Source organism: Bos indicus x Bos taurus, chromosome 22 (genome assembly GCF_003369695.1).
Source record: "Bos indicus x Bos taurus breed Angus x Brahman F1 hybrid chromosome 22, Bos_hybrid_MaternalHap_v2.0, whole genome shotgun sequence".
NCBI classification, from domain to species: Eukaryota; Metazoa; Chordata; class Mammalia; order Artiodactyla; family Bovidae; genus Bos; species Bos indicus x Bos taurus.
In genome coordinates this window covers 51,173,130-51,199,908 of record NC_040097.1, presented here as the reverse complement: position 1 = coordinate 51,199,908, position 26,779 = coordinate 51,173,130, and the positions used below count along the sequence as shown (strand labels likewise).

The 26,779-nt window shown below is 39.7% G+C and overlaps 1 protein-coding gene across 22 annotated transcripts in view; it reads left to right on the top strand.

Moving 5' to 3' along the window:
- Positions 1–26,779, top strand: part of ARPP21 (cAMP regulated phosphoprotein 21) — a 164,240-nt gene that overhangs the window by 42,257 nt on the left and 95,204 nt on the right. For 9 of the 22 annotated variants that reach the window (XM_027523893.1, XM_027523909.1, XM_027523899.1 and 6 more), the window contains exons 2-9: positions 4,758–4,931; positions 6,723–6,889; positions 8,339–8,380; positions 9,164–9,253; positions 13,078–13,222; positions 14,685–14,763; positions 15,414–15,473; positions 16,197–16,337. In XM_027523893.1, the coding sequence (XP_027379694.1) occupies positions 6,761–6,889; positions 8,339–8,380; positions 9,164–9,253; positions 13,078–13,222; positions 14,685–14,763; positions 15,414–15,473; positions 16,197–16,337 (686 nt within the window). In that variant the 5' untranslated portion in view covers positions 4,758–4,931; positions 6,723–6,760. Of the gene's footprint in view, positions 1–1,078; positions 3,293–3,749; positions 4,669–4,757; positions 4,932–6,347; positions 6,422–6,722; positions 6,890–8,338; positions 8,381–9,163; positions 9,254–13,077; positions 13,223–14,684; positions 16,338–26,779 lie in introns of those variants that run through there. The other 13 variants (XM_027523912.1, XM_027523911.1, XM_027523910.1 and 10 more) reach the window with 7 other exon arrangements.

The following is a 26,779-nucleotide window of genomic DNA, read 5'->3' as shown; positions in this document are numbered from 1 at the left end:
GTGGCATTAAACAGTGAAGCCATCACATCTATACTCACAACTTCTCCATCATCCCCCACAAAGCTCTGTACCAGTTAAACAGTAACCCCTTCCTTCCTTACCTCCAGCTCCTGATAGTCTCTGCTCTATTTTCTGTCTCCATGAATTTGCCTGTTCTAGGTACCTTGTGTAAGCAGAATCACACCACATTTGTTCTCCGTGTCTGACTCATTTTACTAAGAATAATATTTTCAAAGTCCATCCATATTGCAACGTCAATTTCATTCCTTTTTAAGACAGAGTAATATTCCATCGTCTGTATACCACATTAAGTTTATCCATTCATCCACTGATGGATACCTTTTGGCCATTGTGAATAATGCTGCCATGAACATTGGTGTTCTAGTCCTAGGTTTCTGGGTTGTTTTTTTTTTTTTTTTTGGATATCCATCTAGGAGTTGAATTACTGGGTCATATGGTAGTTCTGTGTTTAAAAAGGTAGGTTGTTCTTTGTGTTGGTTTTTTTTTTTTCTTTTTTTGCCTAGTGCTAACTTTTGAAGCAATACCAAGTAAGACCAATTCCTTGTTTTCTGAATGTTTTAAAATAGCATAAGAAAATAGCTATTTGTCCTCCCTAAGTCTTCTCTTGTCTAAACTAAAAATTCAAAATTATGCAACTATTTTTTTGAACCCAAATGTAGAATCTTATGCCAGTCTCTGCTACATTTTGCTTTATTAATTTTATCAACTAGTTCACTCTGTGGGGATATCCAAATATTTATTATGGGACCCAGTACATTATTTCCTTCTCCCAAGTTTATGCCTTTCTTCTTTTGAAATACACTGAGAAAACATTTAAGAATTATAAAACAGAATACATCTTTATCTTCCAGTTGATGACTAATCAAAAAGAGGATGATGAAAATAAAATTGTTTAAATTTTTTCATGTGGATCCATAAGAATTATTTAACTTTTATTATATTCTTTAAAAAAAAAAGATTTTTCTTTTTGAGATTGTATTAGCACATCCTTGTACATGGTAGAGATTCCATGAACACTTTTTAGGAAAGTAAAGAATTGAAACATTGTTTTTTTTTTCCTTGGAATGTTTTTATTGAGATCCGACCCCTCTTATTTTTAAAGGCACTTATGATTTTTGTGGTACTGTTCTTATGTCCAAAGCTTTGACATCAGTTATTTCCATTATTGGAAGCCTGATAAATGTTGATGAAGGTTATGTTTGTGTCCAGTTTGCTGTAATAAGAAAAAGTGCTGTTCTTCATATGAATTACTGTATATTTATAAACTGCTTAGCTATCCAAGTTGAAATAAGAATATTCATGTAAAATAATTCTACCCTTAAACCCCTAGTATGAAAATTCCTCTTCTTAAATCTCCTCCTAGGTTCTTCCTCCAAAACAGTTGTCTGGTTATTTTGGCATTTGCCTGGGTGGTTCAAGAATCTTACAGAATGCTTGTGCATGGAGTTGACCAAAAGGAGTTTAATGAAAGGATAGAACTCCTGGTTGAGTGTTTCTTATACATGTATATTGAAGGAAAACATTTTCTTTGGGAAAGTAAACTTATGTGAAATTTTCGTATTGACATCTTTCTGTAACCTGGGGGAATATTCAAGCTCACTGAAGGTATTAATCTGTACCTTCTGTTCATGCCTTGATGCCATGGTGGCTCTCATTTCTAAAAGGATTACATTTCAATTACTTTTCTCTCTTTTTAAGTCTTTAAACTTAAACCTTCAAACTATTTTTTTTAAAACTTTAACAGAATAACTGCTTTGAGACTAGGATGTGTCTTTGGTTGCTAAGGGGTTGCATTTAAATACCTTTTGCAGCCAATTGACAGATGACTAATATCACAGTTCGCCAGCAGCTTACATTTGCAGAACTGCGACCAGCTAAAAAAAGAAGGAATGGTGTAGAAGCGAGAACCATCTCAATTGTTCACATAAGGAAATCTTGATTATGTTGTTTCATCATAAAGGACCTATAGTGATTTGGGATGAGTCATCCTCTGCTGATTTTGAGTAGAAGGACTGTGACAAAAGTGACTAGTAACGTGGCCCTCCCAGCTTGCAAATAGAATTTGATGTCCCATTTTAGATATCCTCTGAGAAATAAATCACTGCTAGAATTGGAATCAAACCTCAAGCTTTATTTCTCCACCCAACAGCCCAGCGATTAATATATGTAACATGCACACACACATAGACAATTAGGACACACCTATTTTGTTGGTGATGATGAAAGACAGAATATTTGGTCTTTTGCATTGTACTTCTCTCTCCCTCTCTTTCTCATCCCCACAAACTCAGCTGCTACTCTGCAACCCTGCTGCTACTGCTGCTAAGTCACTTCAGTCGTGTCCGACTCTAAAGTCAGCCAAAAAAATAAGAAACAACATGAATAGAATGTGAAATGGTCACTATTGTCCTCATTGTAAATAGCTGCTAGTGTTATTGATCAGTTTCCTATAGCTTGTTCATTGCCTGCCTTTGCTCAATATCACCTCCTAATCTATGGTTAAAATCTTGTAACTGAAAGAACTGCAGTAACTTTTATTTTGTGCATTTGTTGAGTGTCTCCTCTTTTTCTCCCTCCCCCCATACCACAACCACATAACACTTGACACTTGGCCAGAATATCCATTAACCAAATGTTGGGTAAAATATATTTGTTAGACATGGTTTTGCCTCTCTGTGTAAAATGGGAGAAATCGGAACAAGTGAAGATTAAATGACAGAGGAAGAGTCGGGTTAGTTAGGGGAACAGAAAAGCTGGACTAGGGTTGATTTCCTGGCAACACTTTCTTAGCAAAGAGAACAATTTTAATCAGTTACAAAAATATTTGTGATCCATATGTTCCTCTCTGCTCGTTCCCATATGCCCATACTCCCTTTTATCTTGGTGGATGATGACTTTATGATTCAGGAATGCAAGAATAATACCTCGCTGGCTTTAGAGCACAGTGCTATTTCCAAACGTGTCCTGGTAATTACGCACACACTATATATCCAGGCTGTTCACGCTCTGAGATGGTTACGTGAATATCAGTTTGTTCTTTCTTCGTGGAAAGAATTATATCTTGCATCCACCTACTGGGGCTGGAATAAGGCATCTAAGGCTTAGATCTGAAAACCGCACGAGCACTTCACCGGCTGGATTAACCCCGCTGTGCAAATAGGAGCATCAGAAAAAGGAGATGGGAAGGCTGCAGTGATCATTGATAACTTCATTCTCTTTGACAAAAGGAAAACAGAAGCCAGAAAGCATTTGGTAAATCCATCCATCACAGGTGCCTCTATTTTAAGACATATTAGATATGTGGCCCGTTGTTTAAATATATCCTAATTTTAAGGCATGTTGACTTCTATTTAATATCAAGTGTTTAGGACGCAAAACTGGTCAAAATTGAAAAATTAAAATTACTGTCGATGACCAATGCATTTTGATTCTAACTTCTTATTTCCTTCGCCAATATGTCCTTAAAAAATAGTTATATAATTTTTAACAACACAAGAAACACTTTGTACAGCCATTTTAATAAAGCCGTCAATCAAGCTGGAAAGGATTGACTGTAGAAACGATTGAATTTTCAACAGTTGTTTTCCTCTCACACAACAAATGGAGTCATAACCCAATAGGCTGTTCATCAAGCTGCAGTAAAACCTGATGAGGAGCCAGCTGTGCTCCTGGCGGCTTGGGAGGGGGAGCGAGGGGGGGCCAGGGAGGGTTTCTAAACTTCAGAGTAAATAACTGAGATGTACTGAGCGTTTTCAAAGTCAGGTCTGTGGCGGAACACGTGTGCAGGCTGTTATACTCAGCAGATGTGCGCCAGGGTAGAGTTGCAGCGCTGGGAGAGAGATACAGCTTGGGTTGGGCAAATGGTATTAGGAATCCGTCTCTGTTTGCATTCAGGCTGTCTTCGCTGCTGCTCCTGGAGGAGCTGCGAGAAAAGGAAAGTGCACGTTCTAGCAGGGATTGTTTTCAACAGGTTCAAAAGTTTGCATGTCTGTTGAATCCCTCTGGCAGGATTGCTTCGCTGTCAAACAGAATACCCAGCTGGTGGTGGCAGTCCTCATGGGGAGGGTGGGGGACCGATTGATGGTGTTCACCCAGCGACGAGAATATTAGGAATTCTTCCTGAACTGTCAGTGGAGGAAAAAAAAGAGCACTCTCAACAATATCATTATGAAAGTTTTCTTTTTCCTTTCTTTGTATTTTTTTTTTTCACTTTTACAGCTAATGCCTCATTAAGTCAAAAATCATTCAACGTGCTTTCTTAGGATAGCTTTCCTAAAGAAAAGAGTCACCAAAAAAAAACAGTACTCTGGAGATTATATTGATCTATAATTAAGACAAAGGCTGGGGTTAAAAAAGGGAGGCAAGACTTTTTTGCTCTTAGGTGATCTGGATTGTCATAGAGGCAAACACACAAGCTTGTTGTGTGTTTTTTTTTTTAATATAAAGTGCGAGATTTCACTAAAAAAGGTTAAAAATGAAGTGAGTAATCTTCGGCGCATAATGCGATTGTTAATTTTAGCTCGTTGCGTGGGTGCCGCTCTGACTTGAACAGCCGGCTGGAGCCTTCATTAGAGAAGAAGCAGGCAGCTTGGGACAGGTGGAGTGGATCAAGCCGTGAACGTGGTTTGCTGGAGGCCGGTCATCAGTGTTAGGAACCCAGTCTTGTTTGTTTAGTCCTTTGCCCCTACCATGATTATTGCCATTATCGTTACTGTTGACTTTTCGTCTTTTTTCAGGTGGACGATGTGTCAGACCGTGTAAGGGAATCACATGGAGATGGGCGTTTTGAACTGTTAATGGGGACATGGGACTCTCGTTGTCTCTGATCCCACGTGTGGATTTTCCCAGCGAAGAAGGACAGAAGCCGCTCCTAAGTTGCCAAGACCGGCAGCCGGACTCCTGCACGAAAGGTAAAGAGTTGTCATTGGATGGCTATCACTTCATCTGTATGTTTTCCTCAGTCTGTAAATGTGCATGTTTGCATGGAGCAGTTCCTGAAAGGCCACCCAAACAGACAGCATCTGTATAAGGGATTCAGCTGGCTCAGAGTTTGTAAAATTAGAGCTCAATTTGTGCATTTCATTTTTTTAAAAAAATCTGGTCACGATCTGTTTTTGATTGAAATGCTCCAGGAAAAAAAGTTAGGGCAACAGAAGTCCTGTCTCCTCCCCCGACTCAGTACGTTGAGAAACAAACTGTTTGCTTTGAGAAACAGAACTTTTTATTTGGTTAACTGCATCTCTCCCCTGTGTCACTGAAATATGAGAGATCTGTCGGGTACACTGAAGGGAATATCCTCAAACCTCCTCAAACCTCTGAGCCTTGCTCACTGGCCCCTCGCAAACTCCATCATCCCTGATGAAAACTTTTCCTTTTCCATCCCCACAATCCTTTGCCAAGTGAGCCTGTGTTTTTTTAACAGTATCATTAAATACCATCTGTCCTATCATGGTAGGTCTTAGCATATTTGCAACAGAAATTACTGTGTTATTAGATTTTTCTCATGCTTCCTATGTCCACTTGGAAATAAAGTTACTGAATTAGTATATGGTACTTAAACACTCCCAGATAAACGTATCAAGACACTGATATGTCCATTAATAATTACTGTTGTAATGACTGGGAACAGGGCAGTCATTACTTGGGAATTTTTGTGAAAGAAGTGACTTTCTAGGCTACAAGGTCTTTCTGTCTTTTATTTTTTCTTTTTTCCTTCCTTCCTTTCTTCTTTTTTCCTGTCCTTTTTTTTTATTTCCTTCTTTCTTTCCTCTTTTTTTTCCCTTTCCTTCCTTTTTCTCCTTTTTTCTTTCTTAAAAAAAAAAACTGAGGAGGAAGTAAAAGCTGAATTATTCATGAGCCTCATTTGACAGCACATCAGAAGGGGAAGTGTCAGGGGCTTTATGGAGGTAGGGAGAAAAAAATACTAATAACAGGCTTATACTTAGAAAAGTCATTTCTAGCATCTGTGTAGTCATCTCTTATGAGCCTGGAGCATCAGAGTTCAGTTGTGATAACTTCATTGGAGCTCCCTACCTGAGAGTTACTTCCGAAGGATCTCCACAGCACCAGCCACTGACAGGGGCTGGGGGAGAGCTTCTGCTTTTAATAGTATCTCTGTCAGTTTGAAGTCTGAAGTCCCTGATGGTTTATTGCCATATTGGGATCCTGTATGTATTCTGCATTATTACCTCTTACGTTGGTTTCTCTCCCTGTAGAGTGTACTGAATCCCTTAGACCCAGGAAGGTATGTCTATGGTTGAAACTTGCAAATCATTTGTGAGTCATCTTAGAGATGCTGTAGAACAGGTACCACCTCCCAACTCGGAAGCGGAGGAAGAGTTGGGGAAATACTCTCTTTTTCTTCTGCTTCCATTTTGGAGTGGAGCATAGGAACCGGGAGGTGTGTGGGACTTGGGTGTCTCAGTTTAAGATGTATTGATCCACCCTGACAGCAAGGTGTATTGATAGGAGCGTGTGTATGTGTGTGTCAAGGGTCGTGGATTGAGTGACCAAATCTGCCTCTTGGTGTTTGTCTGGGGTCCTTGATTTGGTCTTGTTTTATTCTCTTTCGGTGCAATTGGCAGGGAGGCTGGAGTTGCTCATTTGATTTTGAGAACAAAGGGAAGAATCCAGTATCTCAACCATGATGGTCAAGACTTCACCCTGCGCTGACTTTACTTTCTGATGTCTTCACCTTATAGGGTGTCAAACCTTGTGATTTTAATTTGCATCTGGGAGAATGTCTGAGCCAGGAGACCTGAGTCAGACCATAGTGGAGGAAGGTGGGCCTGAGCAGGAGACGGCCACTCCGGAGAATGGTGTGATTAAATCTGAAAGTCTGGACGAGGAGGAGAAACTGGAATTACAGGTAAGCCTGGAGAAATCCCATTTGTCATACTGCTGTGTGCACCCCTTTCTTTCATTTTGAAGATACTCTGAAGGTTTGTTTGTCTTGCTTGTAAAGAGTTTGACTAGTAAAATGAACATGTGTAATCATGTCCAACTCTTTGAGACCCCATTGACCAGAGCCCCCCAGGTTCCTCTGTCCATGGGATCCTCCAGGCAAGAATACTGGAGTGGGTTGCCATTTCCTCCTCCAGGGGATCTTCCTGACCCAGAGATTGAACCCACATCTCCCCACTGCATTGGCAGGCAGATTCTTTATCACTGAGTCACCTGGGAATCCCAAGTTAAATGAACAGAAAATTCATAAAACAAATCTTCTCTTTTCCCATTTATTAGTCCTTTTTTTCTGACTAAACAGTACATTCTGGTCAAAATGCCCTTTGAAATAGTATGTGTATGTATATATATACATACATATATATATATATATATATATACACAAAGAACATATTTAATGACTGAATTTTCCCACAGCTTCTCCATATTAATTTCCAGACCACCTCAAGGAGTTTGTGGAGGGCTTCTGCTGAGGCAGCTTTATACTAGCTGAGTTTTAAAAATAGATTTGTATTCCATGAAAAGAGGAAGGGTCAGCTCATGACAGACCAAGAAATATCAAAGACATGAGCTCTGTTGACCTTCTTGCGCAGGCTAAGCATCAATTCTTATCAGCAGAAAAGCTTAGAATTCCCAGCCAGGAAGAGAGAATGCCCTGGAAGAGACAGGGGGCAGTTTGGGGGTGATTCAGAGTACTCAACAAGTGATATGTTTAAGTGGTCAGGATTTATGAGAGAAGGAGATTTGGTAGAAGGAAAACAAACTAGACTTGTAAATAACCTGTATTGATTTTCTGTGAACCAAACTACAAAAGTGTTAACTGTTTTTATTTCATAAATGCACAAAGGCAGATAATGGCATAATGGCCAAATGACCTCAGGGCCAGCCTTTGCCTTCCCCAACAAGCTTCTGTGGGGCTTCCCTGGTGGCTCAGATAGTAAAGAACCTGCCTGCCAGTGCAGGAGATGTAAGAGACACTGGTTCAATCCTCGGTTCGGGAAGATCCCCTGGAGAAGGAAATGGCAACCCTTTCCAGTATTCTTGCCTGGAGAATCATGTTAACAGAGGAGCCTGGCGGGCTACAGTCCATAAGGTCACAAAGAGTCAGACACAGTGGAGCGACTAAGCATGCATGAGCTTCTGTAAGGAGGGGAGGAGAAAAGCTAAATGGTCAAAAGTTTTGGGGGAGCAAGGGCAGGAGTCCTCCTCCCCCATGGTTATAATGCCTGATTGCTGTTGTTATTTATTTTTCAACTCTAGTGACATCTTTTTCTCTCTCTGTCCCCCCCACTTCCCTCTCCTGGTTGTTGGTTGACTGTTTGTTTGTCTGTTTGATTTTGTTTCTAACATACAGAGGCGGCTGGTGGCTCAGAACCAAGAGAGAAGAAAATCCAAGGTAGGGTTCTGGAGTTCTGCGTTGACCTGATATCCATATGTCACATAGGGGTAGAGGATTTGCCAAGGAGGCACAGGGTTGTATGTAGATCTTGGCTGCACCCATGCTGCCTGTGTTTAATGTGGTCGTGTTGACACTGCTCTTTCTCTCTTGCTCTGTGTGCTTTTTAATTAGAGCATTTAGGGTTCACATAGCTGCAGTGTACATATATTTGATCCTGGCAAATTTGACAGTGCTTTACAAATGAATTGCTGCTCATTTTTTTCATTTTAAATCAAATTTGGGGGAAATTTTTTTGTATGTCCAATTAGTTTCTGCCTTGAAGTAAACAGGTTCTGATGTTTAGGATACAGTCTTCAACTTTTAACATATTTTCTCAGTCAGATCACTTTCAAATCCAGTTTTAGTAGAATCCATCTGTGTTGTCTTTTCTTCCTTGCTTGTACATTCTTTGTATGTTCCCAGTGCGATGGGCAGTTTGCTAAGAGTTTTCTTTAAATATATTCTTCCATGCTCTCCTCCACCTGCATCGCCGTCAACACAGATCTGATGCTTTGAGCCAAAGTAGACGCTTTGTTCCCATCAGCCTAGGGGTCCAAGACTCAGAACCAGTGTAGACAGCCCTGAGCTATGGATTTGAAGCTAGCTTTTAAAAATTTTGATCTGGGAATGTCCAGAGAAGGTGGAGATGTTTTGACAGCCTGAGTTTATTTCCTGGTTGTTTTTTTTTTTTTTTTTTTTCCCTTTATTTTCCTTTCCTTCCCATTTCTTTCGCCTCCCCAGTCAGGAGCAGGAAAAGGTAAATTGACTCGCAGCCTTGCTGTCTGTGAAGAGTCCTCGGCCAGACCAGGAGGGGAAAGTCTTCAGGACCAGGTATACGCCCTGTCTTTATGGGTCATGGGGGAACGGGACCCACTTTGTGTGCATGAGGATTCATTTGGCATTAAACAGTGTTTTGGGGGGAGCACAAACTAGTTGAAGAAGGACAAAGTCCAGCTTCCTCCCCCGTTTCTGAGACACCCTAAATTAGTTGAACAGTCTCAAAGTATTACATTTGTTTTTTTTCCAGACCCTCTGAATACTGCACATGGAAAGGAATTCAAAAGAATTTAGATTAAAATGTAAGCACGGTCGTGCTGCTATTCCTCAAAGGCTCTCTCTTGATCAGACTGAACCAAATACAGTCCTAAGTACCACGTCTCCTCCCTTAGTGGAGAGTCTTGCACTTGCCTATAAAAACACAAATTTTGGCTCTTAGGAAGTTTCAGAAATAGTGAATAAGGTGCATTGAGCTTTGGACACATACTTTTAGGGCCTTTGGTGGAGATTTCTCACTACCGGAAAAATGGTCCAGAAATAAATCTGAGATGAATGTGAATTTAAGTTAATATTATTAATACTTTGCTGCACATCCTTACACCTAATTTTTGCTCCTTACAGCAAGGCTGTTCAGCTCTAAAAATTCAACTTCCAACAAAACTCTTCACATGGTATTTATTTTTGTTTGCCTTTCAGGCATTATATTCGCTTTTAGAAAAATGGTCTTGCTGTTAAAATTTTTCCTTGTTTTATCAGAGGCTGAGAACAGTCAGGACAAAAGTAAAATGATTGATCTGAACTCAGAGGAGGAAAAATTAAGTTAGCATTATTTTGAGGGGCTGTGTTTTGCCTTTTTCTTTATAATTTCATTAAAATTCTCAAAATTTTCCTCTTGGATACAGAGAGCGTTGAGAGCACTTTCTTTCAAAGGACCAAAAATAAATTCCTCGTAGATTTCATCCTTAGAGTATTTTTTCCCCCAGCCTCATTTCCTCAACCTGCCACCCATGTCGTACGCCAAGGGCGAGCTAGCTTTCAGTAGCCATCACTATGTTTTATACAAGTTTTATTTTCCTTGGGCTCTGAGAAACGTGTGGCTTTTGTTCAGCATTTTATTTGTGCTTCTTTTTTGTTTGGAGATTTAAAAGGGGGAATGAGGCGAATATCACAGCTTATATCATTCAGTGTGGATGGATGGCTTGTGATGTAATGCACACAATACATGTTAATTCTGCAGAATGACAGACTCTGAGAGAAATAATGCCCCAGTGGTCCCCTACTCCGAATGCCAGGCAGAAGAACACAGCCTTTATAGATTTCATCTGATTTTTTTAATCCTATTTGATGAGGTACTGGGAGGAGGTTTTTTTTCAAGTGATCATCTGTATCATTGTACCCACCCTGGACCTAAGACTAGGTTACTCCTTGCAACTGGAGCAGAGAAATAAGAGGCAAATGGTACTTTGCTCCTGCTCGCCCCATGCTGAGTAACTTGAGACTAGCTTTGTAGGAATTAGAACTTGCAAGCCTTCCTTGGGACTGGCTGAGGAGGTGGGAGCAGGGCCCGCCCCCCACACCCCCTCACACACATATAAGCAAGTGGCCATGCTGCTCTTTTAGAGAATAAAGAAGCAGACCTTTGAGCTTGTATCCAATGCCTGCATTAGGTACCACCGGCACTTAACAACATGTGGGAACTGAATCCCCGACAACACTGGCCGAAGTGTACGGCATACGGATTGTGTGGCTCCCCCAATGTGTGTGTATTCACAGTATTTGGAAAACTGCCTTCATTTTCCTGTGTGGGAAAAAACTTTTGCTACCTGTATTACTTGATCTCAGACCCATAGCAGATGGTTCAGTCTGTCCTTAAGTTAAAGGAAGTGTTTTCTTTTCTAATGTTATACTCTTTACCTATCAGTGTATTGCTGCAACTTGAATCATTCTTTTCCTGTTGTTGGAGATAACGTTATCCTGTACTGATGTATTTAACACTTGTATTTTATTATTGAGCATATCAATAAAAATATTAAAAAAGAACAGATTGTTTTTTACCAACTCTATAGCACTTCGTGTGTTCTTTCAACACCATAACGTGTAGAAAAGGCACGTGGCAGGAATTTGTACATTTTTAAAAAAAAAATAATATCCTTTAGCCTCTGCTGTCGCATTCATATTTCCAAGCCTCTTTGATTTTAGATTTAAACTTGCCGAGGCTGGATGGATCAATCAGTTTTGAAGAAGTAATGAGACCACTTCCTGACCTGGGACCCTCGCTTTCCTCTCCTGACCCACTGTCAAATCGATTCTTCCCCACTCGAAACAAAAATGTTCCAGCTTTTTCCTTAGCAAGTGGAAGCAAACTGTAACACCAAAGTCTGCCTGAATCTTTGCAGACTAAGACATTTCTGTCCCAAGTGCTGTGATAAAAGACCTTATTATCAGATTACACTCAGTTTTGTATATGGCCATCCCCGGGATAAACATGTGGATATCAGAAAACCCGGCTAAGATAACTATTTACCGTGAGAATGTGTTTTAATGCATCCTCTATATCATACAGCTTTCCACCCATGGTGACTTTTTATTCCAGCCCAGAATACACAATAGAGCCCCTCCCCAAAAAGAAACTTACCATTGGAGGACTTTGGTTTTCTGTTTGTCAGATCAGCTAGGTTTACCAAGAATCATTAAGAATCCCAGTTTGGCCATAATTTGAGGATGTAGAGACATCAGTTTAGTCACATGTAGAAAAGTCTTAGTTTAGTTTTCAGTGGGAAACACTATTAGTCATTGGGAATATTTTTTCCCCTACATCATAAATGTTAATGTCGCCAGTGGAAGAAAGTTTTCCCATTAGATGATCTCTTACATAAGAACCAGTGGGCTTAATGTTGGCTCATTTGTCATAGTTTTAATCATAGCATAGTTTTTTCATAAAACTGAAAAACATAATTTGGCTCATTCTTCTTCAAAACAGTGAACATACTATCATCCAAATGGCTGATATATGAGTTCATATGAAATGATCTGTTTCAGTACAAAATCAATAAATACAAAAGTGGATGCAGTCCAAATACTGTAAATGGTCAACCAAGCATTAGTTCAAGAGACTCTTACATCTTGAAAGGATTCACTGATACTAGAATTAAAATAATATTAAATATTTATATTTAATTGATGGAAAATAGAGTCCTATTTTCTACCTTTTCCAAAAGGCAGTGCTTATTGTAAGTTTTAATGCTTTATTAATAGCTTTTGTAAGCAACATAGGGTAACCCATATCTAGGATTCCTTCAATTCTGTATTTTTATTTTTCATAGTGATAGAAATCAGTATTTATGTGGCTCTGAAACAACATTTTAATTGTAAATGGGCTATTATAGCCTGTATTTATGTCTGTTTTTTCCTGTAATTATGATTCATGTAATATCTGTCTGTCTGTGCTTGTGCCAATTTTTTCTGTTCAAGGAATTATATAAAAGGACTTGCAGAAGCCTCTTTTTTATGTTAATTTTTAAGACATGATCGTAGCTGTGATGCAAACTTACTGATAAAGAAATTTTTCCTAAGTGTTTAAAAATAAACCTATAGAGAAAATAAGAGTTGTGATCTACAGGAATTTAGCTTGCTTGCGGTTAATAGTCATAAGGCAAAGTTTTAGTACTAGCTCCTTCTCATGACCTTCCATTGACCTCCAAAGTTAATTCATCTTAAAGAGCAATTATTTTTCTGACAGGTATAATTTTTTTACCATTTAAGAAAAAAAATCTGTACCTGGCTTTCATTTTCCTGTTCTTAATAATCTCTATGCAAAATGGAAACCAGACAGAGATTCTTAAATCTGGCCCTAAATTATTATATTTTTTCCCCAACAGGAATCAATTCATTTACAGCTTTCCAGTTTTCCCAGCCTGCAAGAGGAGGATAAATCTAGGAAAGATGACTCTGAAAGAGAAAAAGAAAAGGATAAAAACAAAGATAAAACCTCTGAAAAACCCAAGATCAGAATGTTATCAAAAGGTGAATGTGAAAAATGTTTCCTTAACTTACTCAGTTTATATATAACTAGTCACAGAATACATTCTAGACTTTACACAAATATCACCTCCCACCAAAATTTGCATAAAATTTTATATGTGTATGTATGTGTGTGTGTGTAAAAGATGATGTGAACTTGATTTTTTTCTGTTCATGGTGTCATTTTTGTGTATCTAAAAAGATTATTTTTAGGATCACATATTTCTTTGGATATTCATTTGGATCTATTTTTGAGAAGTTTGTACAAGGGAGTGAATATAAATCTGTTCCTAATTCAGATTTATTAGTACAGTTAATTTGAATTGATGAACAGTAATGGTACCCAGTTTTATATCTTTTAAGTTTCATGCTTATCTTAAAAGACAGATAGTGGATTGGCAATTCTCAGTTGATAAGTGGTAAGTGGTGTCCCCAGAGCGCAGATGTATATGTCAATGTCAGTGGAACACATATTAACATTTTATCTGAACTAAATGAATTTGGTCTCTGCAACCCATATACTGCCCCGTCATGTTTCATGTAAAATATACACACTTCTACTTCAGGAAAAATTTCTTCCCCAAAAGTCATTCCTTATAAAACCACAAAGCTACAATCCAGACTTTAAAACTTGTTGCCTTACATATAATTATACAAAAGTAAAACAAACAAACAAAAAAGAAAGCAAAAGTAAAAACAAAATTAAGTTGATATGAAGAATTCCATGAATAAACAGATTGGCAATAGACTTAATTTTTTTTAAATACCTGAGACAGTATAAGGCATTTGATCAGCTGAGAGATGACAACTACTTCACATATGCTCCATAACCACAGATCTGCTTAAAATGATTGTCTCAGCTGCTGAACATCTAAAAACCAAGGTGTATCTGAGAGTAAACAAGTACAGCTTCCTAAGATGGCTTTAGAAATTAAGCTTTAGACAGCATCAAAAGACTTGAAAGACTTGGAAATATTTAATGCCCTCCTATATTTTGTATCAGTTAATATTTAGACAGTTTTACAACAGAGCATTCAGTTTTTGCCTTCTCCATTTTAAGAGAAAGAGGGTTCCATGGTATCTCAAGCTCTTGAGAGTTCTCTCTGTGGGTTGGGAGTACCCATCACTGCCATGGAGAGGTCATGCCCTTGCTGATTGACAGCCCAAAATGAACTCATGACATCTGACTCCGCCCACCCACCCACCCAGACCGTGCCCACTTCCTCTCATATGACAGCTAGGTCTTTCCACACTGGAAATCTACTGGGTGTTCTTAATCCCCGAATCTAATTTTCATTCTGATTTAATGTTGCCAGGTTGCTAGTTTCATAACATGTGCCTCTAACACCAGTAGATTCACCTAAAGTTTGCCTGAGCGTAAGGGAAAAGGGAAAGGCTGGGAAAACCCTTTTCAGCCCACCTCCCACTGCCCTTTCTCATAACTCCATCCTGCTGTTTGTTTCAGATTGCAGCCAAGAATATACGGATTCTACAGGCATAGATTTACATGAGTTTCTGATTAACACATTAAAGAATAATTCCAGGTAAATCATTAAGTAAATCTTGTTTTTAGAGGAGTCAAGTAGAACGTTACAATAAAGTCATTCATGCAAACACTTCTAAGAGGGAAGCTGTAGAAGGCTGAGTCCATCTCTGATGTCTTAAACTGTCTCTTGTATTTTCTCTTTTCTGCTAATAGTTTTCATGTTTATGTTTTTAGCTAGTCTTAATTCCTGGGTACTTGTCCAGTGAATAAATTATAGTTTACAAGTTCTGCTTTTCTGGTCACAAAGAGATACTTATTAAGGGGGAAAATATAGAGAATGAGAAGCAATGTCAAATATGCTTCAGGGCAGCTATTGAACCAACTATTTGGGCTTAGCTTTGTTAAAGTTTCCTATTAATTTAAAATATACAATTTACTTGGTGTGTTTTATGGGCCTAATACTTTGCATGTCTTAGTTAACATTAAAAACTACAAAGCTTTCAATGGCAGAACATACTTAACAGATGAGGAATCACCTTAAGGAGAATGGAATTACAGATAGTTTGACATCACATTTCAGAGAACAGTTAGATGCCGATTTGTAGCTACATAGATTTAAACAATTTTTCCATACATGTAAGTGAAACTGTTAAGTCTTTGGGAATGGACAGTCCATAAAGCCTTTTCATTTTAACATTTATTTTGCAGAGACAGGATGATACTCCTGAAAATGGAGCAGGAAATTATTGATTTCATTGGTGACAACAAGTATGTTGAATCGCAGTGCCGGTTAATGAATCTAATGTGTCTTGGTTTGCTGTATGGGTTTAATCACTCATTCTGGAAAGATTTAGGGGTAGATAAAACATTATTTAATATGTTTGCTGACTCATTAAATAGAGATGCTGTTGGAGTTAGGAGCTATGTGCTGATGGGAATTGTTGCTTGGGTCATGTGTAGTCCTGCTTGTTAAATTCCGGACAAAATGGCTATAAACAGGAGACCACTGATTAGCATTGAGTAGCAGTAACAAGAAGCGACCCTTTTCGTTTTTATTATAGTTTTTTAATGGGCTCCAGCTGGCTGTAGTCAGTTATGCCTGGAAATAAATGTGCTGCTTTCAGTGTCAACCGTGTAGTGACATCTCCAGATAGACATCTGCAGTCCCCTATTATGTCGTGTCATTGTGGCTGCGCCTGGCTCTGTGGATAAGGTCTCCTGGACTAAAACAGAATATACTTTCCAGCAAACATTGAGTTCCCTGTGGTCTGAGAAATGCACAACTCTGAAACAAAAACACTTATTGTACTTTAATCAATACATCTATAAGTGGAAAATTGGTCTGGAAATGAGAACATTGAGTGATGCCAGGAATGAAATAAGCTTAATGGTTCGGATGAAAAAGAAACGGTTTTATGTGTGTGTCTCTCAAATGTACTACGGGCCAGAAACGAAGATGCTGATAGTGCTGTTTCTTGTGTTCCGTTCCAGTAATCATTATAAAAAGTTTCCTCAGATGTCATCCTACCAGAGGATGCTTGTCCATCGCGTGGCCGCTTACTTTGGGCTGGATCACAACGTGGACCAAACAGGGAAATCGGTCATCATCAACAAGACCAGCAACACGAGAATGTAAGCCCCTTCTCTGTGTTTATTTAGCATTTTCTCTTTCTCTCGTGGATTCATTTATAAGAACGCAGTATACAGTTCAAAGTACATGGCATTTCAAATGTACAGTGTTATTTATCTCTTGCTCTTCTCAACAATAGTGGCATTTATCTATAGAAGATTGTGGACCAGGAAAGTTGATAAAATTTAGGCTGTAAAGTGTATTTATTCCCTGATCTGTTACGTAGCTCCTGAAACACAATTTTCTTCTTTCCATTAGTAATCCATGTGGTTATATACCAAACATGGAACATGTTATGTCAGCTATAACTCTGATTAAAAATAACAGACATTTAAAAACAATAACATATGTAGGATAATTACTCTTTTCTTTCTTTTTCTGATGTCAAGACATTGATCTTACTGTGGTTTCTAGAATAACAAAACTCCAAACTGGGAGACAGTAGTCCAGCCTCTAAGACCCAATTCTTTTACTTACTACCTGGGTGATTTGAGATAAGTCCTGTAAAATGTGCCCTCTCAGGTTTTTTTCACTTATAAAATCAGAGTTTTTTGAGCCAGATAATATCTAAGTTCTGGCTCTAAAAGCAGGTTGCTTGTTTGGTTTTGCTTCTTTCAATAATTGTTTGCTTCTATCTCACTATGTTTACAATGAGTGGTCATTTGCTTTAGAAACTTCGAACTGTGTCTGTTGAACCCACCTCTCCTTGAAGCGCAGGCCATTTTTATAGCACAGTCACATTAAACTGAAAAGCTGTCCTCATATAAAGCAATTTCTTAAGACATTTGTTTGGTAAATTGTGCACATTGCGTGGTTTGTTAGGAATGCCATGTCACTGAAGGGAACTTTTGTGTCAAGCACAGCAGGGTGGCTCAGACATCAGTTTCTGTTCTCTGGAGGCTGGGGCTTGTTGGGGTGGAGATGATGATGCCCCTTCTCTGCTCAAGGCTCAGTCTGTGTTGAGCAGAATGAGTGCGAAGGTCATAGTCGGGAGAACTCAAGCTGGGAGATCCGGGGCTACTGAGATTGGCTATTATCTCAGGGACACTGAGAGCTTCTCTTCTCTGGACTTCAGATTATTTATTTATCTGCAGGAGAGAGTTTGGAATGGTTATGTTTAAAGGCCCTTGAGCTTCAGAAGTCTTGGGTCCTGGTGGTTGCATTTTATTGTGAGGGCAAAACACATCTTAAAATTTATCAACTTTCCACTTTATCTGATTGTTGGCACATGGACCTCCTATTTTGAACAGGAGTAGGACTGGAAGGTCACTGTCCTTTAATCCTTCCCTCTCTATTAAATATGCCTAGTTGTTGCTGTTGTTGTTTTTCATTCTTCATTCTGGTTTTTCTTATGATTTTCAGATACTATAATGCAGGCACACACTGACTGCAGACTAGGCAAGCATTGCTGTCCTTTTAATTCTTTCTCTATAAGGCCATAAGAGACGTGGGAAAGCCCAGAGATCAAATAGATTGATGTGGTTTCACCTAGGAGAGACGGTGCATTTATGTTTAATTCACCCTGATTTTGCAGTCGCATAGTCATAAATATTAATACACATGTTTGAGACCTGTTTCCTTGTCAAACAGTTTTTGAGAAAATAAAACACTCTTTGTATAAAGGCTCTTGGTGACTCAGCAATGGCTCTAAACTTGCAATCAGTTTGATATAGTAGTCACTAGTTACATATGGCTATTTAAATTAATTATTGAAATATAATTTAAGCTGCAAGATTCAATTCCTCAGTCAGGCTAGCCATATTTCAGGTGCACCTATTAGAGAATATACAGAACATTCCCTTTATTTCAGAAAGTTCTGTAGGTCCAATCTTCTCAGAATCCTTGTGACTCTTGCAAGTTTCCAAATACCACTGGAGAACATAATTTGTCCCTTAAAAACTTTTCTTTTCTGCTAATGAGCATCATATAATCAGACTTCTTCACTTGCAAAAGAACACTACCTTTTTTTTTTTTTTCCTTTAATGACCAATTTCCAATAGATGGCACGTGTTTATGCCTTGAGGAAGAGCAGAAGAACTTGAGCAGGGAACACCTTCAGGTATTGTTCCTGTAACAAAGTGCTGGGCTGCTAGGCATTCTGTCTAGTTCCTGCCTTTGATCATCAACATTTAGTCCCCACTCTGTGACTCCCAAACAAAAAAGATGAATGACTGTATGTCATGGACACTCAGGGTATTTCCTGAAGAGTTGAATTTAATCATCTTTCATCCACAGCTGGGTCAAATCCCACCACTCTATTCCAGACACCTTTCTGGCCATCCTTGATTTGAGTGGCTCTTGCCAGGGATTGAAATGGGGGTGGGGGAAGCTAATATCTTTCAGAACAAGAGAAAAAGATGAATTTAATGTCCTTTTGTAAATAGCATCCAGTCACATTTTCAGGACCTGAATCAATTGGAGCAGTTTTAGCAAAGGAGAAAGGTAGTTCTGTGGGAAATTATATTTGACATTGAAAGTCTGTTGCCATGTTTTCATGGAATTAAAGTTCAAAAGAGAACATCTCTTCAGGTTCTAGGTGTCTTACGTATTTTTGACTCTGATAATTTCGAGAGTTGTGCCATCAGGACAACTGGCCTATGATGGTTGTGGGGACCATATTGGCTTAGGTATATTATTAGATGAAAATGTTTCCATTTCTATAAAGGAAGGAGGCTGAGATGGAAATTCCTCAGATGATTCCTTGTGGGTTTTGTGTTTTGGAGATACTGTTTCAATGTGTACGCTTTAATGGTACCCCAAAATAAATGCATGGAGATGCATAGTTTAAACGTCATTGTGCTGCTGCTAAGTTGCTTCAGTCATGTCCGACTTTGTGCGACCCCATAGATGGCAGCCCACCAGGCTCCCCCGTCCCTGGGATTCTCCAGGCAAGAACGCTGGAGTGGGTTGCCATTTCCTTCTCCAATGCATGTAAGTGAAAAGTGAAAGTGAAGTCACTCAGTCATGTCCAACTCTTAGCCACCCCATGGACTGCATGGAACCCACCAGGCTCCTCCGTCCATGGGATTTTCCAGGCAAGAGTACTGGACTGGGGTGCCATTGCCTTCTCCATAAATGTCATTGTAGATTGGGAGAAATGCAGAAAACCTGGATGGAAAATACAAAAATGAACTGAAGGGCTGAGGAAGGGAAAACACTTCCTTTTTTAATTTTTCGTTTTCAGTGACCATACTGGCCTGTAAGGTGGTCCTCTGAAGTGGATGCCTGTCACCTAGATATTGGCTGGGATTTATTTCCAGAATTCCTGTTTTTCTAGATTGTCTGCAGTTTAGTGCCTATAGAATGTGTCTTGAAAATACTAACTTTTGCATGGAGAGAAAATAGTCCCACCTGAAGTTCAAAATATTTAAGTCATGACAACAGACTGTGGGGATTATATTTACACATGCGTGTGTACTACAGTCACTTCTAGTATTTTCTCTGATATCTTCAAATATAATCCATCCATCCTTTCATGATGGAAAAAAAATCTCAGACTTTTCAGATAGTTATAATCACTTATAATAGCATTACATACTATTTGTTCAATTGTACTGGATACTTTACAACTTATTTAATGTATTTCATTTAATATTAAAAGCAAACATATAACCTAAGTCATTAGAGAAGAACATTAAGTACACAGGTTTGATCCTTGGTACAGGAAGATTCCATGTCCTGCAGGGCTCCAGAACTACTGAAGCTTGCATGCTAGACTCAGTTTTAGACCTCCAGAGAAGCAATGGTCAGCATGGCTGGAATCTCAACCCAGTGTGTCTCATGCCAAGAACAATGTTACTAAGTAATCTAACTCTCTTTAAGGCAAAACAACCCAGACTATGGACATCCTCAAGATCTCCTGGATTGGTTGAGAATTCCCACTCCTAAATCTTTTGTGGTCTGATAAGAAATAATCATTGAGGGAGAAGATTTTTTTGAAGGTTCACTCAGTGGTGTCAGTAAATAACAGATACTTCCTCCCATATGACAGCATTTGCCAGATTTTCTTTATCACAGCTACAAGGTGCAATATTTGGGGAAAAAATATGCAGAATTTAGAGGGAGTGATATCCAGTCAGTGGAAACTTCCTATACTCCGTTTCAATCGGTGTTTTCAAGAATGAAAAAACTATGTTTACGGGTAACGTCAGTGCAGGAGATGAGCCTGTCCTTTGTGTGAACACAAAATTACTCTTCCAAGCAACTCAATTGTCCAAATGCATGTTTTCATGTCATAGCCACAGGAGTGTGGGGTTAAGAGTGTAGTCATCCAGAGAGAGGAAGAAATAAGAATTGTGTTCGTTTGGGATTCATTCCCCAAAGGTGCCTTCTTCCAAGTGAACTGATGCACTATGGAGAGTTAGCGAAGAAAAGTCACCTTCCCCCGGCACCACCGTGTCCTCGTCACTTCTCAGGGCTAAGCAGCGAGAGGACAGGCGAGCACGTGCCACCTCAGCCACTCAGCACAACACTCAGCCCGCAAAGCAGGTCTGAATGATTGGCGATGCCTCTGCTTAGAATGCACTGTCATCTTGGTGAAATAACGAATGGAGTTTTTGAACTGAGGCTCGGTCCTGTTTCTGCTTTAGTTGGGCGCTGTTTCCCCAGCGTATGGCCAGAAGTATGTTTTCATCTCTAGCACTTAATATTTTTTTCTGTTGGAATTCTCTGTTAACTGTCAGATTATTTGGCAACACCAGATGAGCCCCTTGGAAATCTGGGGCAGAGGTATTAGGGTGTGTGCACCTTGGTACTGCAAGTGATAATTAAAATGCATTTACTTTCTATCATGCTACTTTTTAAAGTCTATTTTTATTTTTGGCTGTGCTGGGTCTTTGTTGCTGTGCACAAAGTGAACGTGAAGTCGCTCAGTCGTGCCCGACTCTTTGCGACCCCATGGGCTGTAGCCTATCAGGCTCCTCTGTCCATGGGGTTTTCCAGGCAAGAGCGCTGGAATGGGTTGCCATTTCCTTCTCCAGGGGATCTTCCTGACCCAGGAATCGAACCCGGGTCTCCCGCATTGGGGGCAGACGCTTTACCGTCTGAGCCACAGGCTTTCTCTATTTGTGGAGAGCAGGGGCTACTCTTCACTGTGGGTTTCTCATCGTGGCGGCTTCTCTGGTTGCAGAGCACAGGCTCTAGGCATGTGGGCTCTACTAGCTGTAACTCAGGGGCTCTAGAACTCGGGCTTCAGTAGTTGTGGTGCGTGGGCTTAGTGGCCCTGTGGCACATGGAATGCTTCTGGGCCAGGGATTGAACTCGTGCCCCATGTCCCTTTCATTCTTAACTACTGGATCACCAGGGGAGTCCCATGTTACTTTTGATGTTTAGGATTGAGGTTAAAAGATGAACAGTGTTTTAAAATATATATGTGTAAATGCTGCAAATACATGGCTCTATTTTTTTATGAGAAGCTTTGTTCTTCTCTTTGTGTCTACTTCTAATTTTCACTTTCTCTCTTTTGCTTATTTTTCTACCTGTGTAGCCCAGAGCAGTTCATTGTTCTTTTCTTAGACAATTTCTACACCTCTCTCTCCTTTTGTCCCTCCGAGAGAAAAGATGCATGTTCAAGGTGTATCATTTGAAGACTAGAAACCTTCTACTTTCCCTACTATTTTCCAAAGGGCCAAGATCAGTCATAGGCAGAGAGAATCCCATGTATATCTGAATGCCTTTGCATGTGTCAGAGCACCTGTTTAACTAGTTCTAAAAAAATCTTCATATTAAAACGTTGTCATCTCTTGAACATATTTTTCTTTTGTCTTTCACTTGGTCCCACTGTGTTTGCCTCCAATCCCCTAGTCCAAGAGCACAGAGCAAGGAAAGAAATAGTAGGTCTGCTGGGGAGAGAGGTTACAGGTCCTCGAAAGCAGGAAACAAGAATAGGACTCAAAGGCAGATGCTGAGGGTGACACTTAGGAGTCTAGTGCTCAGGAGCCCAAGTGCCTGATTCCCAGTGTGGACGTGGGTTTTGGCCAAGCATGAGGAGTGGTATATAGTGACCTCCGTGGTTTGCTTGTTTGTTGCCCCAAGGATGATCCACTGAGCTAGCTATTTGATAAATCTCAAGAACCATGAACCTTGTTCTGATTCAGCCAAACAGAGCCTCTCTCTGGGTGAAGCAGTTGAGCCCAGTTGACTTGGTTAAACATCCCTGAGATGAGGCATGCTGACTTCCATGTGAATAGGACCCGGGGACTGCCACCCTCTCGGGGAAGGCTAGTGAGATGTGGCCAGCAACCCAGCAGGGTCAAGGGATGTCCGTTCTGCTTAGTTTCCTGAAGGGGCTCAGGTTGAAGGTGGGAATCTTTAGTGCTTGAGCCTTAACCGCTTCACTCCCGGCTGGTGATAAAGTGCATTTATACCAAGACAAACCAAAAGACCCATGCTCTTCCTCCCACGTCTATTTTTCTTCTTTTCCTTTGGCTGGAATGTGAGCAGCGGTGGGAAAGGACTGAGCAGCGTCCTGAGCCGATGCTTGCTTAGTAACCTTCTGAAGAGGACCTAGTATTGCTGTCTCCAAGCGCCTCTTGGAAACTCTGAGTGGTTGGTTGGTATCCTGTCATTTCTAAACAGGACAAATTTACTCTACACTGTTTATAGGAAGAGTGTTGAAAATCATCTGACTTGAAGCCAAAGGTCAGGAACCTAATGAAGAATTACATTCTTCTCAAGAAAACCATGACAATTTTTTTTTTCCTAAACACACAACCTACTTCTTTAAACAGTACTCCAGCCTGAAGTTAAGACTTATTTATTAACAATGGTCAACCCACATATCACTTCTCTCCAGTGTGTTTTCTCATATCATTTTCCTCAAATACCTCGGACAACACCAGAGTCTGTAGGTGAGACAGACATACATCGTTGAGGAGAGAAAATAAAGTGTGTCATGTTCTTTTCACAATGTGAAATTATTTATGGGCCTCTGAGTACTGAATGTATAATTTACTGTTTAACTTTGGAATGAAACATGCACGTACCTTCTATAATATTAATATCTTGAATGTAACTTTTTTAAAAAGAACTTTTATATGCATTAAAAATAAACTCCAAGTATCTAGCTAACTAACTCACAGCATTCTAGGCAGCTAGAGCTAGGCTGAGATTCATGTCTTGATCTTATTAGATCTATTCACAGAAGATCAAGCCTGAAATCCACCGCTCCAGTCGCTCAGCCACGGCTGAGGTTTGGAGAACAAGAATCAACATGAACAGAATCAATAACCCCAAATGATGATAAAAGCAAGAAACAAACCAAACACTATCCTTTTGAGACCAGACCCATTGTATTTGTTTTTTGGTTGTTCTTTTTTTAAAAACAAAATCCTAATTTACATTTAATTTTTTAAAAAGTAACAGAGAACTCAATTAATGTTAATACAAAAATGAATACTAAAACTGTGATGCAAAACTCCAGAACCACAGAACACACTGGATTATAAACTGTCCTGGCAAAACTTAGAACTGAGATAAGACCCATTTTCTCAATTCTTTCAAGGGCCAAGCATTTCTCAGACATTCAGTACCATACTTTCCATGGGAAGTACAGGCTATACGTCAGATCCATCTTTTTTCTATTCAGAGTTTACTGGAGGAGCCAGGAACATTTTGATCAGGACTCTGTACATGTGTGTGTAAACACATGGAGTGTAAGTGCCAGCCTAGGTGTATAAGTGTGTAAAGATGTTATCTGTATTTTACAGTTTGCAGCAGTTTAGAGGAAGGTTCCAGAGAAGGCAATGGCACCCCACTCCAGTACCCTTGCCTGGAAAATCCCATGGACGGAGGAGCCTGGTAGGCTGCAGTCCATGGGGTCGCGAAGAGTCAGGCACGACTGAGCGACTTCACTTTCACTTTTCACTTTCATGCATTGGAGAAGGAAATGGCAACCCACTCCAGTGTTCTTGCCTGGAGAACCCCAGAGACGAGGAGCCTGGTGGGCTGCTGTCTATGGGGTTGCAGAGTCAGACACGACTGAAGCGACTTAGCAGCAGCAGCAGAGGAAGGTTCACTATACATGAACTATTTATAGTATTTACTATAAATACTACATAGGGTATTTTCCTATACGTACAGTAGTTTTGGAGGGAGACAGATTATGGTGACTTGGTTCATTCCATCTGCAGCTTGGCCTCCTGTAGGCAGCAGAACTAGACCCAGTTTCTGCAGGCTCCCTTCGTTGCTTCTAGATCCACCTTGAGGAGCAGCAGTCATGTTAGCACTTGTAACTTGGAGGAAGTTGAAGGCCAGAGCCTGTTTGCAATGAATCTTCTTGGTGTAGTTCCTGTGTCTGATTAATCTTAAGATTTCTGCTACTGGGGAGGCTGTGAGCGTATCACTATGTCTCTAGGAAAAATGGAATTGAGGTACAGAGTAGAAAGAGAAGTTGTAGTTTGTTGGTTGAAGCTGTTTGGTTTCCAGACTTAAATGCTAGAATACTGAATTTGTAAGGTGGTGTCTCATTTAAAAGAGAATCAAAAGGACAGGATGAAAGTGGAAACTATAAAATATGTAAAGAAGAATGTAGGACTTTTTTTATAAATAAGAAATATCAATTGTCAGTGTGCTTCCCCAGGTGTCTCAGCAGAATCCACTTGCCAATGCAGGAGACGAAAGAGACATGGGTCCAATCCCTGGGTCAGGAAGTGCCTGGAGGGGGTCATGGCAACCTACTCCAGTATTCTTGCCTGGATAATCCCATGGGCAGAGGAGTCTGGCGGGCTACAGTCCATGGGGTTGCAGAGTCGGACGCAACTGAGCACATAAAGCTGTGTCAATGTTGTAACTGAATATTTTCCCATGTGAAGGGAACAGGGCCACTTCGACTTCTCTAATATGTGTGACTATTAAAATATTTTCGACAAATGTTACACATAAAGCATTTCATCCTGTTGTGCACAGCCACATTTCTTTGTTAAGATGTATGCATGTTGATGACCATCTTTCCATTATTCAGGGTGAAATTCAAAGATGTCCCTTGATGCTCCTCTGCATTTAGTAGAACTGAATTCTTCATTTGTGTGTATGTTGGGGGAGGAAGTGGGGAGTGATTAAGCTGAACTGTTTGGAAGAAAAGTATATATTTGGTTTCAAGAAACTGGCAGCGGGAATAAACCACTGAAAATACTTCTAGATCAAAAAGATAAAAAAACGCAATAAAGCACGCTCATCTTTTTTTAAGCTTCAGGTGAGAGAAAAACTAAAATTGGAACCAGTTGAGTAAGACAGTTTGGTAGTCTGATGCAATGGTGTTTCACCCAGCCTTTATTTTTTCATCATTAAGTTGTGTCTGACTCTCTGCGAACCCATGACGGTAGCCCGCCAGGCTCCTCTGTCCATGGGATTCTCCAAGCAAGAACACTGGGGTGGGTTACCATGCCCTCCTCCAGGGCATCTTGTAGGGATCAAACTCACGTCTCCTGCCTGCATTGGCAGGCAGATTCTTTACCACCTGAGCCACCAGGGAAGTCCCTGTGCTCAGCCATACTGCCTCTCAATTCATGAGCTTTGTCTAATCAGAAACAGTGAGGAGTTGGTTCAGACTTTTGAAAGGATTGACTAGGGGATCCCAAGACAGACTGGAAATGCCACTGCTGTCCTCCACACGTGAGCAATGAGTGCCACAGTAGATACCTGCTATAAATTGTGGGAAGACACTATTTTTTTTTTAATCAAGAAGAAACATTAGATTTGTTTTCTCTGCTTTTTGGTAATGATAAACAGGTAGAAATAACTCATGGACTAAAATCTTCCAGGAAAAATAATGTAGGCATGTAGCGGTTGCTTCAGCAACACATATGCTAAAAAATGCAGGCAAGTATAATGCGTGGCCATGAGATACATAGTAAACTCTAGTTATCGTTCATTTAATAAATACTGTGACCTTTTGCAGCTTTGAGGAGTTTTTCTTAGAGTTACATCCTCATCTTGATCCACTGAAAGTAATTCATCACCGTTTTAAATGAAGGTCCATACCATATTACTGCAGTTTCATTCATTTTGTGGCTAAGAAATAATATTGCTATGATGTTAAATTAGTGGTTAAAAGGATTTTTAAAAGCTTTAATATAACAGTGCATTACTGGTAATTTTTAGTGCAGTCACATGTAATATTTCAGTCATAAACTACAGTTTGCATGAGTTTAAACTGAAAATTACTTCTTACCTCTAGATAAGTCTCTATAAAGTCAACCTGGAAAAATCTTATTATGTTTATTTTATTCCTTTTATGCAAACTTCAAATGGTTACTTTATAATCTTTCAAAACACTTTTGGTAAGTCAAGAAATGATTAGTTATTTGTACTATTAATTTCTAATGTTCAAATACAAATTTTTTTGAAAACAGTTGTGGATGATACCCTTTGCATAATTTATATCAGAGTAACAAATATCATTGCTCTCAATAATATTTACATTATTGATTCAGACAAGCTCCTTTGA